This window comes from Vombatus ursinus, unplaced genomic scaffold (assembly GCF_900497805.2).
Source record: "Vombatus ursinus unplaced genomic scaffold, bare-nosed wombat genome assembly UNPS02014845.1, whole genome shotgun sequence".
Taxonomy (NCBI): Eukaryota; Metazoa; Chordata; class Mammalia; order Diprotodontia; family Vombatidae; genus Vombatus; species Vombatus ursinus.
Genome location: NW_020954623.1, coordinates 6,127,145 through 6,139,364, shown reverse-complemented (window position 1 = coordinate 6,139,364; position 12,220 = coordinate 6,127,145). Strand labels below are relative to the sequence as shown.

At 53.6% G+C, this 12,220-nt stretch overlaps 1 protein-coding gene across 1 annotated transcript in view; it reads left to right on the top strand.

Moving 5' to 3' along the window:
- CFAP46 (cilia and flagella associated protein 46) overlaps window positions 1-6,747 on the top strand; it is a 154,228-nt gene extending 147,481 nt beyond the window's left edge. Inside the window, exons 57-60 of the mRNA XM_027840508.1 lie at window positions 1,438-1,519; window positions 3,934-4,070; window positions 4,175-4,255; window positions 5,822-6,747. Of these exons, the coding sequence (XP_027696309.1) occupies window positions 1,438-1,519; window positions 3,934-4,070; window positions 4,175-4,255; window positions 5,822-6,063 (542 nt within the window). The 3' untranslated portion in view covers window positions 6,064-6,747. The remainder of the gene's footprint in view (window positions 1-1,437; window positions 1,520-3,933; window positions 4,071-4,174; window positions 4,256-5,821) is intronic.
- Window positions 6,748-12,220: the final 5,473 nt, after the last annotated feature.

Sequence of the window (12,220 nt, the reverse complement as noted above, 5' to 3'; positions counted from 1 at the left end):
GGATCCACCATGTGGGGAGGGGGAGAGATCCAGGTGTGGGGGAGGGGAGATCCACCATGTGGGGAGGGGGAGAGATCCAGGAGGGGGAATCCATCACATGGAGAGGGGAGAGCGAGGTGTGGGGAGAGATCCAGGTGGGGAGGGCAGATCCAAGCAGAAAATGCATGGGGAGAGAGAACAAGATGGGGAGGGGAGATGGGGAAGGAAATCAAGGCAGGGAAGGAAGAACAAATGGTAGAGGGGGCTCCTTCTCTTGGTCCTCTGTCTCATGCCCTAAGGCAGTGCAGATGACAGGAGCTAGACAACGGTAAGACACAAGGCTACGTGTCCCCTCCCCTTCCCTGAAAAGGGGAAGACCCTAGGAAGAGGGGTTGGTCTCCAGTGGCTGTCTCCACTTCCACACCCCTCATGGTTCCTGGCTTCCATCCCCACCGCACAGCTGAAGCTGCTCTCCTGACCTCTCTGCACCATTGACCTCCGCTGGCCGCACACGCCCCCCATCTTGTGGCCTCCCCCTCTCAGCTTTCCAGCCCTGCCTCCCCTGTCTCTCCTCCAGTCTGTCCTCTCATCAGTCTCCTCCTGTGGTTCCTCCCACTTGCAGTGTTTCTGAAGGTCCAGCCCTTGGCTCTCTTCCTCCTCCCTCCATACTCTGCCCCTCGGCTTCAGCAATCTCTTCTAGACTTCTCTCTCCCAAATCCACAGACTCAGATCCCAGAGCTCCCCAAGGCTCCCAGGGTCACACAATGACCTTTGTTCACAGTGGTGCTTTATAAATGCCTGTCAGGTTGTTTTTGCCTGTTAGCCCCCTGATGTCCCACATGCCTCTTAACCTTGTATTGGTCAGTCAAGGGCACCAACCCTCCTTCCAGTTGTCCAGGTTGAACCTTCCTGACCTGGCCTGCTCCCCTGTCCCCATCTCCCACCCAAGCAGGTGCTGAGTCTCCTAAATTCTGCCTCCAAAATGTCTCTACCACCTGACCCTTCTGTCCACTGCCGTGGTCACCACCTGGCACAGCTCATTGGCGGTCTTCTGGTCCAAGCTCCATCCCACAGCCAAAACGACCATCCTGATCTCAGGGCTGGTCATGCCATTCTACTGCCCGAGGAGCTCTGGTGGGGTAGGGGGGGAGACGCACACAGAATCTCTGCCCAAGCCAGCGGCATCCCTCCTTTCCAGGCTTGTTTCAGCCCCCCAGCCACAGCCTCCTTCCTCCATGCCTTTGTCTGCCCATCCCCATCCCCCACGTGAGGAGAAGCTCCTTGTGGGCAGGGCCTGTGGCAGAGCCTGGGTCGGGCTCAGAGAAGCTGCTGACGGTGTTGTGGAGCCGAATGACTCCAGAGAAAGGACGAGGTGGATGCAGGCCATGCCCTCCAGCAGCGGCCGTCCTGGCCTTAGAAGGAGCCCCTGAAAAGTCTCGGGTCTGCCCTGTGTTTCAGAATGCCAGATGATAATTCTACTGAACTTGACAAAAACAGTGTACAGCACCCAGAGGCGGGCCAAGTTTGACGAAATCCTGAGGTACGGATCCTCTGCTGTGCAGCAGAAACACCCCTGACCCGTGTCTCCCTCCCTAGGGGCAGCCGCCCCTGCTGGTAGGAGACGCCACATGGGTGTGCACAGGCATGGACTTGCTGGCCACCCGGGAGGGCATGGCAGGGAGGTGAGGCAGGACCAAGGCACCAGCCCCAGACTCTGGGAGCAAACAGAGACCCCAGAAGGCAGGGGTGAGGAGGACCTGCGTGGAGGTTGGCACAGGGCACCTGGATGGGAGCTAAGGATGCTGAAAAGGTGTAAGGGAACCAGGCTGTGTGAGGAGGCCGTGAGAGTGTGTGGAGTGGGGTTACGAGGTAGGTGTGATGGTGGATACCCCCGCTGGTGGAACATGCTACCTCTAAGGGGGCAGCCCCTCCCCCTGCCCCACCCAGATCTGGGCCTGCAGGTTCCAGGGCTCTCTGAGACCACTCTAGGGAACATTTGTCGGTCCTCACCCTTTCTGGAGGCCTCCGACATCGCACACTGTCATTTCCTCAGGGCACTTGCTCCACTCTAGGTTTCATGACCCAGTTCTCCCCAGTTCCCCCCAGTTCTTCTTTATCTCTCTGACCTGACTGCAGCAGCCCAGTCTCCCGGCTGGATCTTCTTTCCAGCCACACTCAGCAGCCACGAGTGTCCCCCACAGCTCTATGCCTGGCCTCTGCTGTTCTCCTATACTGTCAGCTGGACTTGAACCGGCCTCTACCCTGTGGCCGGAGCCAAGCAGAGCAGGCTAGAAACAGGAGTCAGGATGCAGACGGAAGTCTAATTCATTTCAGAGTGAGAAGAATGAGGTTTACAAGCAGAAGACCCCCCCTTCCTAGGAAGGAGAGCTGAAGGCTACTAAGGCCACTTCCGTATAGGAAAGGGGTTGGCCCACAACATAATCACTCTTAGGTCTTGAGATGGTTCTTGTGGTTGGCGTGTCATGGCGTGACAGGACAGTTCTTGGGTCCCGGGGGAACAGTCACTCTCTCAAGTCTTAGGAGGTACGGAACCAGAGCTCTGTAGTACAGTCCCTGCCAGTGACAAGGAACAGGGATCGTGAACATGTGATGGATGGCCCTGGGAAATAGGGGGAACACCTAGTGCTGGTCCGGCAATACACTTTGCCAGAGGGTGTTATCATCCTGAATGCAAAGGATTATGGTTATGCCAGGCTCAGGGCACAGCCTGCTTGCCAGACCTTAGCTCTGGGAAGCAGGTATCTCCAAACTATTTTGGCACTATCGGCCTTCGCCCCCATGGGTCGATACCCATTTCTCAGTTCTCAGATCCAGCCCTAATCTCTCTCCCAGCCTCCAGTCTCAGGTCTCCAGTTGTCTGTCAGACTGGTGGAAATGGATGTGCTCTGGGCCTCGCCGGCTCCAGGGATCCAAAGCTGAAGTCATTGTCTTTCCCCTAAACCTCTGCCCCTCTGACCTCCTCCGTCGCCTTCCAGGGGCCACCGTCCTCCCTGTCACTGAAGCTGTGACTGAGGCCTTGTTGCCTTCCACCCCATTGTCAGACCATGTCATTCCTCTCCTCTGGTCCCTTGTCTGCACTCACACAGCCCCCACCCTGGTGCAGGCCCTCGTGGCTTCCTGCCTCCCCTGTCTCCAGCCTGTCTGACCACATCACACACTCCCACACCACCCCCCACTCTCTAAATCCTCATGGTGCCCCAATACCTCCGTGTTAGGCGGAAGCTCCTCTGTCTGCCCTTTATGCCCTGGCTCCCCCCTCCCCGTCCAGTCTTCAGACACCCCCTCTCCTCTCGGCTCTGTGCTCCAGAGACACTGGCCTCCCGCTTCTCTTCTCCCCCCCACCGCCACTCTGCCCCAGGCGCTCTGTCTCCTGATTCCAGATACTTCCACTGGGTGTCCCCAGAATTCTCGCTCCCTTATCTCTTCATCCTCCAGGGCCTCCCTCAAACCCCACCTTCTGCAGACACCTTTCCCGGGCCTGCTTTGTGTCACTTGTCTTCCCTCCAAGACAGTCTCCAATTTACGAATATACATCTAGCATGTGCATGGTTGCAAGCGTGCTGTCCTCATCATTAGATTGCGAGCCCCTTTCATTTCCCAGCACTCAGTGCGTAGTAAGCACTTCATAAAGGCTTGTTGCTGGCCACTGCACAAGGAGGCTGTAGCGTATTTCAGCAGCGACCTCCTCTCAGACACTGGCTGTCACTGAGGAAATGTGGTCAGCGTGGGGTGATCCTGGGGAGGCAACGGGTGGATGGCCCCAAACGTCCGTGTCTGCAGAATGTGAGGCATCTCCAGCTCCCTGGGTGGGTCTCCCAGAGGGTCTCAAGGAAGGCTGGACCGCCACGGACAGATGCGCATTTGGCCAGCGTGGCAGCCTGCAGGCGGCTGCGTCTTTGAGCTGTATTTTTAGGAGCGTTGTTCTGTTTTAAGACCTTCACAGCGATTGTTGCACAAGCCGGTGGACACCGCCATCCTGCTAAGCCTCATCGGGGTTCGTTGTGTAATGAGCAACCAATGGCCCACGTATCTGTACTGCAACGCCAAGAGGGCAGACCTTCTGTGCGAGGGTGAGCGAGGCTGCCCAGAGCCGCCCACGTGTCTGCCTTTTCCCTGGGTCTCCGAGCCTTCCCAGTCCATCCACTGACCATTCGTGTGCTTGATCCTTCTTTAGATCTGCTAAGAACTGGAAAGCCAAGCGGGAAAGCTGTCTACCATCTCCTGAAGACAGGCTTAGCTGAAGCCGGCGGGAAGGGTGAGTAAGGCCATTCCCGTGTTTCTGCACCTTGCCGTGTTTTCCCGTCTGCGGTGTTGGTCCTGAGGACATTTGGAATATCATCACGGGACAACGGATCATTGCCTTCATGGGTCTTCCACCATGAATGAATTTGGTAAATAGGCAGCTGGGGGCTCCTTGAGATGCCTCCTTTTCTCATGAATTAAATAGCCTCCCCCCATAGACTGGTTGAGTGGAAAGGTCCCTCTGGACCACCTGTTCTCACCATACAGATGAGGACCTCGGCTCAGACTCTGTGGGCTGGGGGCCCTCCAGAGCCAGATCCCTCAATCTGTGGGCCCTGTGCCCGCATGTCCATCTGCATAGGCATCCCATGATGGTCACTCACTTGAGTGAGGGGAGACTGTAGCTGCTATGGCAGCTGAGTCCCCTGCCTCCATCACTGTCCCAACCTCCGTTCCAGGGCAGAGCTGTCTTGAAAGCCAGAGGGATGGCTGTCTGGGAGAGACAGTGGAGAAGGACATATTGGGGAAAACTGGTGACCTAAAAACAAAAGATATCAATGAAATTTATTTTTTAAAGTTAATGAGAGTTTGACACAGGCTGGGGTGCCAATGGGATCATGACACCCAGGGCCTGGTCCCAGACCTCCTCACTAGTTTTGTGACCACACTTGCCTCTCTCTGCCTCATTTTCCTTGTCTGTAAAATGAAGCTAACAACACCTGAAATGCCTACCTGGTAGAGTGGTTGGGAAGGTCACGCCAGACAATTTCTCTAACAAGGACCGACTGTGTAAATATGTCATCGTTGATCTTGGGGGGAAGGGAGGAAGGAAGGGGGCTTGTGCTGAGCTGTTGACTTCTCTTCTACCATATTCTAAATGACTCCATTTGAGGGTGTTGTTTTATATGTTTGTTTTGTTTTGCTTTTCTCATTGGGGCTGTGAAGAATCAGAAGATTATGCATTTAGAACTTAAACAGGACCCTGGAGTCACTGGGTCCACTCCTCCTTTTTACAGATGAGGAAGCTGGGGCCCAGAGAGGTTGTACGTCTTAGATGTGGTCACAGAGCTAGACGGTGTCTGAGGAAAGATGCCGAGGTCTACACTCTCCCCACTAGCATGTTACCTGGGTTTCAGCCTCAGAGTCCATTCAAGGCAATTAAAACCAAATCACCTAAAAATTCTCCTGTGCATTTTAGACGCCCTCTGCTAGGTCCTGTTCATGCTTGAAGAGAACAGTTCCATCATGGCTGTACACAAACCCAAAAGGAAAGGGTAAACATATTCTTCCAGGCAGGACCCGCCATGGATCCAGGCACACTTTGGGAGAGCAGAGGAGGGCTTAAGACCTTGGGACCCAGAGTCATTGCTGTCTGCTTCTCTGGTCTTGCCTGTTCTCATGGCATAGTGGGGTCCCCAGTGTAGAGTTCTAATCTTGCTGGACCAATTCCACCATGGGCCACGTTGGAGATGTCCCTTCTGCTCTCCTGGCCTTGGGTGCCCACTCTGGCCAGGGAGGAGGCGTGGCTGGCAGCCTTTGGGCACCATGGCACTGACCAAGACCTTTGTATCATCTGCAGAGCCTGGACGACAGGCTTCAGAGCAGGGCAGTGGGAAGCACCAGGCAGCCGCCGCGAGGGTCTTCCGAGGTGAACAAAGCCTGGCTACTGTTTCCCTGTTTACAGGACACTCTCCTAGAACTTCTAGAGAAAAAGTCTCAGACCATAGTGCCTCAGCGCTCGCCAACAGAGTCGTGTTTATACCGCCCTGGACAAATTTCAACTTTGTGCTTTTCGGACTCCCAAACCTCTTCATTGTCTGAGCCTGCCTTGACCCCATGGCTGGAAGCCCAGGCCCCGGATCGATGTCTGCAGTCCCACCAGCTTCCTTTGAAAAGGGGTCTGTGTGCCCCTCATGAAATGGGACTTGGTTGCCCCATCTTCTGCTCTCCTTTCTCGGAACCACCACTGGCCAGCTTCCCCTCTGACCCAGCTGCCGTGGGGTCTGGCTCCAGAGCCGGAGCTCCTCTCCTCTTCCTCCTCCTGCTGATGCAGTCACAGAGCCCCAGATCTGCCCCTGGCACCTGCCAGGCCATTTCCTGCTGCAGCCTCAGCAGCAATGCTTAGTCTGGGGACCCAGGGAGCACCCCGGGGCCGGGGATCAAACATCAGGCTTTGTCTGGCTTTGTCAAACATCAGCTGGTCAGGATGGGCAGGGGCAGGGCAAGCTAGGAGGGAGAGCTGCAGAGTAAAGAAGTCCCCACGAGGAAAACAGAGAGGTGGGACACAAGGCCCTGGGACCTGGGAGTTCAGGACAGAGGCCCTGTCTGCTAGGCACAGAAGGGGGTGGCCACGATCTCTTGCCCCCTGAACCTTTCCCAGACCGAGTATCCCAAGTTTCTGCAGCTCATCCACCCCCCGCCACACACACACATTCTGATGCTTTTCATTCAGTGGAGTCAGGAAGAAGTCTGGGTTTATGAGCATTACTATAAATAAAGCCTAGTTGGGTCATTGAAGGCTCCTGTTGTGAGTGTCTGTCTCAGGATATTGTCTGCATTATTCCATGTCCACTGGTAGCATAGAAGGTTAAATGGGCCTGGCATGGTGTTTTCAAAGTCATGACTCTAAATGCAAACCCTGCTCACACTGACTGGTCTGGAAACTGGAGAAACTGAGGCAGTGTCTTTATCAGGCTGGGCTCCACACTGCTCAGGGCTGGACCCCCCTCTGTGCTCACCAGCTCAACATTCGGCCCCTTCTTGCAGTGTGGCTGGAGAGAGGGGGTGGTGCCAGCCAAAGCCACGAAAGACCAGAGAGCGCACCTCAGTCCACGTGGAGCCACGTGTACAGCCTAGGTCCTGCTCGGGGTGACACAGTGCCATGTGGTCAGTCAGTCAGTCAATGAACATTAAGCACCTCCAATGTGCCAGGCAGTGTGTGAGGTCAGTCACTGCCCTCAAGGAGCTCACAATCTAGTGATCCAGACCTCAATGACTGTCACAAGTAAGTGGGAGATACGGAGAAGGACTGGGCGGTGGTCCTGCTTCCAGGACATCACTGTCTCCCAGGTGGGATTATGCAAGGCCACTCTGCCCAAGGAGCCACAAAGTAGCTGTCACCATCCAGGAGAGAGTGCTGTCTCCATGGAGACGGCTTCCCAACCCTAAGAGTCCTCCCAGTGACCGTGTGTCCCACCCTTTGCATCTGATGCTAATGCCCCTGACAGTGTCACCAATGAGTCTGGATGGGACCTTCCAGGCTCCAGCCCCCAGAGCCAGAGTGGGGAAGGACTGGAGGGGAAATACGTAGGTCGATGAAAGGTATATGGGAGCCGGGAAAAGTGGAGAGTCACCAAGCATGTCGCCTTGTTCCATAAATACGGAATTCTGAAAAAGAGTCTAACACACGTGAGAGAGAATGTAATACCTGGGATATATAAGAATATAATGGGAGCCAGGCTGTGGGCTAAGCACTTCCCAAATACCTCATTTGATCCTCACAACAGCTCTTCAAGGTGAGTGCTGTGATTATCCCCATTTTCCAGAAGAACCCGGCACACTAAGGTTAAATGACTTTCCCTTGGTCACACAGCTAGGAAGAGCCTCAGCCCAGATTTGAACCCAGGTCTTTGGGTTGGCAGGCTTGGCATTCTGTGTGCTAAGGCCACCCCAACGGCGATGCATGATACATGTCATAGCACTTTGCAAACCTCAAGCTTCTTAGGAGTTAACTGGCAGTAACAAACACGAGGCCTACAGTTACATCCAGGGTGAGGCTGGGCCTACTTTGACCCCAGCCTTGGGGACTTCCCAACTTTCTGCCAAGATAGAGGAAAAGATGTGGGGGCTGCTCTGCCCACATCTGCTCCCTGAGAAGTTGGGGGTCTGTGAAACTCCTGACTGGGCCATCTGATCCTCAGGAGAAGAGAAACAAGACGACACAGAACCCAAAGGCTGCTTTCTGTCCTGGCCCATGAGGAGAGGAGACTGGCTCAGAGAATGCAAGGACAGACTCCACCAGATTTAAGACAGGAGGTCAAGAGGGAGACCCCAAATGCCCCCTACTACTGCTGACATCCTACAAACTGGGGGGAGGGGAGTGAACAATATCTCTTCTATGTTCCCAGTATCAGCCACGATGTGGGGCCAGTGATGTGAAAGGGGACTCCCTGGGTGTCTGTGCCTGAGGTGGAGATTCTGGATTCCACCCGTCACTCCCAGAGGCCTGCACAGTTACTTTTGTTATCTGTATCACAAATTCCATGAAGCCATCGTTGAATTAGGAAGAAGCTTTATTAATGGCCTAGGAAGGCCAGCATCCCACATGTGAGAGAGCATGCATGTGAGAGCACATGTGTCTACAGATGCACACCTTTTTATTCCCTGTTCCCCATTCGAATTTCCTTTCCATTTCCCCGTTGACTGGGTATTACAGAGGTTACAGCCTATCCGAAGCGCCTCATTTCCCCACGTGAGTCTCCGCCCCTAATCACATCTCCCACTCCCCACAATTCAGTCACTTTGGCCCTTATTTGGGTATGCCCACACCCCTTCTGCTTGGGATACAGATGTGCTAATCTATACCTGACCTCAGAACTGGTTTTCGCTAGTCAGTCCATTCACCTCCCAGCTCCACTTTATGGCTTTGTTCAACTTCCACCTAGCCCCTAGACTGCACCCTTGTGGAAATGGAAACCAGCCATTTCCCACACTCCCTCCCAGTCCAAATTGACTCCAGTGCTGTCATGTAGGCGTTCAACCCCTGATTGAGTGATATGCCATCTCCAACTACATTTTCCACATGCTGATATCCTACAAACTGGGGGAAAGGGAGTGAGGAGGGAACAACATCTCTTCTACAAACATCAGCCACAGTGTGGGGACAATGATGTGAAAGCGTCTGTGCCTGGGGAGATTCTGGATTCCACCCATCACTCCCAGGGGCCTGCACGGTTACTGGGTAGAGCAGGCAAATGGTAGCCAGTTTGAGCAGCAACATAAACATGGATAAGGTTTGTCTTCCTTCTACTTCATTGTGACAGAGAGCAGCAAAATTAATGATGAGCTGTCCTCATTGGCTCCCAGGTGGCTCCCAGGTTCAGGCCCATCAGAGAAAAGGCAAGAAAACATGCATTAAGGGCTGACTGTACTAAGCACTGGGGGAGTCCCTGCCTTCCAGAAGCTTACGTGCTAATGGAGGAAGACAGTGCACAAATGGAGTTGAAAAGCTGGGGAGAAGGGGAAGATAACTCCCCCTGACCAGAAAGTCAGGAGTAGAGCTCTGAAGGGAAGCAAATTGGCCGGCCTGGGCCCCTCCCCAAAATGGAGGCCTCAGTGGGAGGTTCCCACTGGGAAATGGGGCCATCACTGCAGAGGGATGCTCAAGGACAAGAAGGCCATGGGGTAATCGGATGTGCCAGGAGGAGATGGGAGAACAGGTTCACAGGAAAAAAAGTGCTTACAAGATTGAAACAGGGACGTTAGTGAGACAGAAAATGGCCCCATTGCCATTGATGGGCAAAACCTTTGTCGTGAAGAGAGCTACCCAGTCAATCCCACGTCACCAGCAGGTGGAATATTTCAGGCCCAGGTCCTACAAGTGTCTCAAACACTTTATGCCCAAAACAGACTGTGTGACCTTTCCTCCCAACTCCTCCTCTCTTACAAACCCCACTCTTGATGGCATAAGGGGCCCACCATTGTTCCAGTCCCCTTGGCTTGGAGCCTCATTGTCCACCTGGACTCCTCACTCTCTCCCTGCCTCCCACTGCCCCTGCCCTCCCCATCCAAGCTATCTAGAAAGCCTGTTGATTTCACCTCTACAGCATCTCTTGTTAATTTCACCTCTGCAGCATCTCTGGTCAATTTCACCTCTACAGCATCTCTTGTTAATTTCACCTCTGCAGCATCTCTGGTCAATTTCACCTCTGCAGCATCTCTGGTCAATTTCACCTCTGCAGCATCTCTGGTCAATTTCACCTCTGCACCATCTCTGGTCAATTTCACCTCTTCAGCATCTTGCCAATACACTCTCTTCTCTTCTCTGACATTGCCCCTACCCCAGTGTAGACCCTCACCACCTCACAGCTGGACTATCGCAATAGCCTCCAGATGAGTCTGCCTGCCTGCCTCAAGTCTCCCCTTACTCCTGTGTATCCTCCATTCAACCACCAAAGTGATTTTCCTAAAGCACAGGTCTTGCTGTGTCATCTGCGTACTCAATATATTCCAGTGGCTCCCTATTGCCTCCAGGAGCAAATACAAAATACCCTGGCATTCATAGCCCTTCATAGCCTAGCCCCCACCCACCCACCTTTCCAGTCTTCTCCCTTTGCCTGACATTCACTTGCTCGTCACCTTTACCTGTTAGAATCCTTTGTTTACTTCAAGGCTCAGCTCAAATGCTTCCCCCTCCAAGAAACATTTTATGATTACCCACAACCACTTCCATATATGTCTCTATTGTCTAGCCCTCCCAAGATTGTAAACTCCTTGAGGGTAGGGATTATCACTATTTTTATCCGCAGCACCAAGCACAGTCCCTGGCACATGGTAGGTACTTAATAAATGCTTGCTGGTTGATTGAATGTCTTAGTTGAGAGGATAAGAGAAGGAAGGAATAAACATTTATTAATCACTAATTTTGTGTGGTGAACTGTGTTAAGTATTTAACAAATGTTGTGTTATTTGATCCTCACAACAACCCCGTGGAGTAGTCAATATGCATTTATTAAGCACCTACTATGTGTCAGGCAACTATGCTAAAAGCTGGGGATACCAAAAAAGGCAAAAGACAGTGCCTGCCCTCAGAGAGCTCATGTTCTAATAAGGGAGACAACATGCAAACAAATATGTGCAAAAAAGCTATAGGCAGAATGCATAATTATATACTATAGTAGAGGGAAGGTACTGGAAGTAAGACGGGTGAGGAAAGGATTCTATTTGGAACTTAAAGGAAGCCAGCCAGGGAGGTCAGTAGGTGGCAATGAAGAGAGGGAGCTTTCTAGGTTTGGGGAACAGGCGGAGAAGATGCTTGGAGCCTGGGGTTAGTGTCTTGCTCGTGGAACAGCCAGGAGGCCGTGTCACTGAATCGGAGAGTACGGGGGAGGAAGATAGGAGAAGACTGAAAAAAGTAGGGTTGTATTAGTGTCCCCATGTTGTAGTGGAAGAAACTGAGGCAGACAGAAGTGAAGTGACTTGCCCAGGGTCACACCGCACTAAGCGTCTAAGGCTGGATTTAACCTCCTGTCTTCCTGCCTCCAGGACCACCAGCCAGCCTGGGATTAGAATCGGTGACCCTCATGCAGATCTCCTGCTCCGCTCATCCACGGCCATCCTGTGTCCCGTTAGAGTCACCTTTGTTGAGGCACATTCTCTGCCCTCTGCACCCCTGGTTTCCTCTTTAAGGACCTTCTGCAGTCCGGACATATGAGGTCACCTTTAAGAAGGAGCAAGCTCCACCGAGGGTCGCTACTGCAGATTCACAGAATCTGTAACTGTGAAGCAACAACAAAAACCACCTTCAATTTCTTCCCTTGGACTGAGGAGTGAGACCCGGGACCCACTCACTTTACAGAAGGGGAAGCTGAGGTCGAGGAAGGCAAAAGACTTGTCCAAGGTCCCATTGCTCATAAGTGGCAGAGCTGGGCAGCCGCCCTGGCTCCTCTGACCCCAGCTCTTGAGCCCTCCTTGTACCGACGAGGAAAATGAAGCTCCCCCACAGAGGCCAGGTAGGAGCACCCAGGGCAGGTGCCCGCCCCCTTCCCCCGCCCCTCAGACAATGGACCTGGTGCTTCCAGGTCTGGGAGTCCCTGGCCACCGAAGTAGGGCCCTTCTGCCCTGCGAGGGGAGTGGGCCAGCCCCCCAGCCCCAGTCCCACGGCTTCCACTTCAGCAGGCCCTGGTCCTCTTCTAGCCTGCCTCTACCCCCCAACACACACACACACACACACACACACACACACACACACACACACACA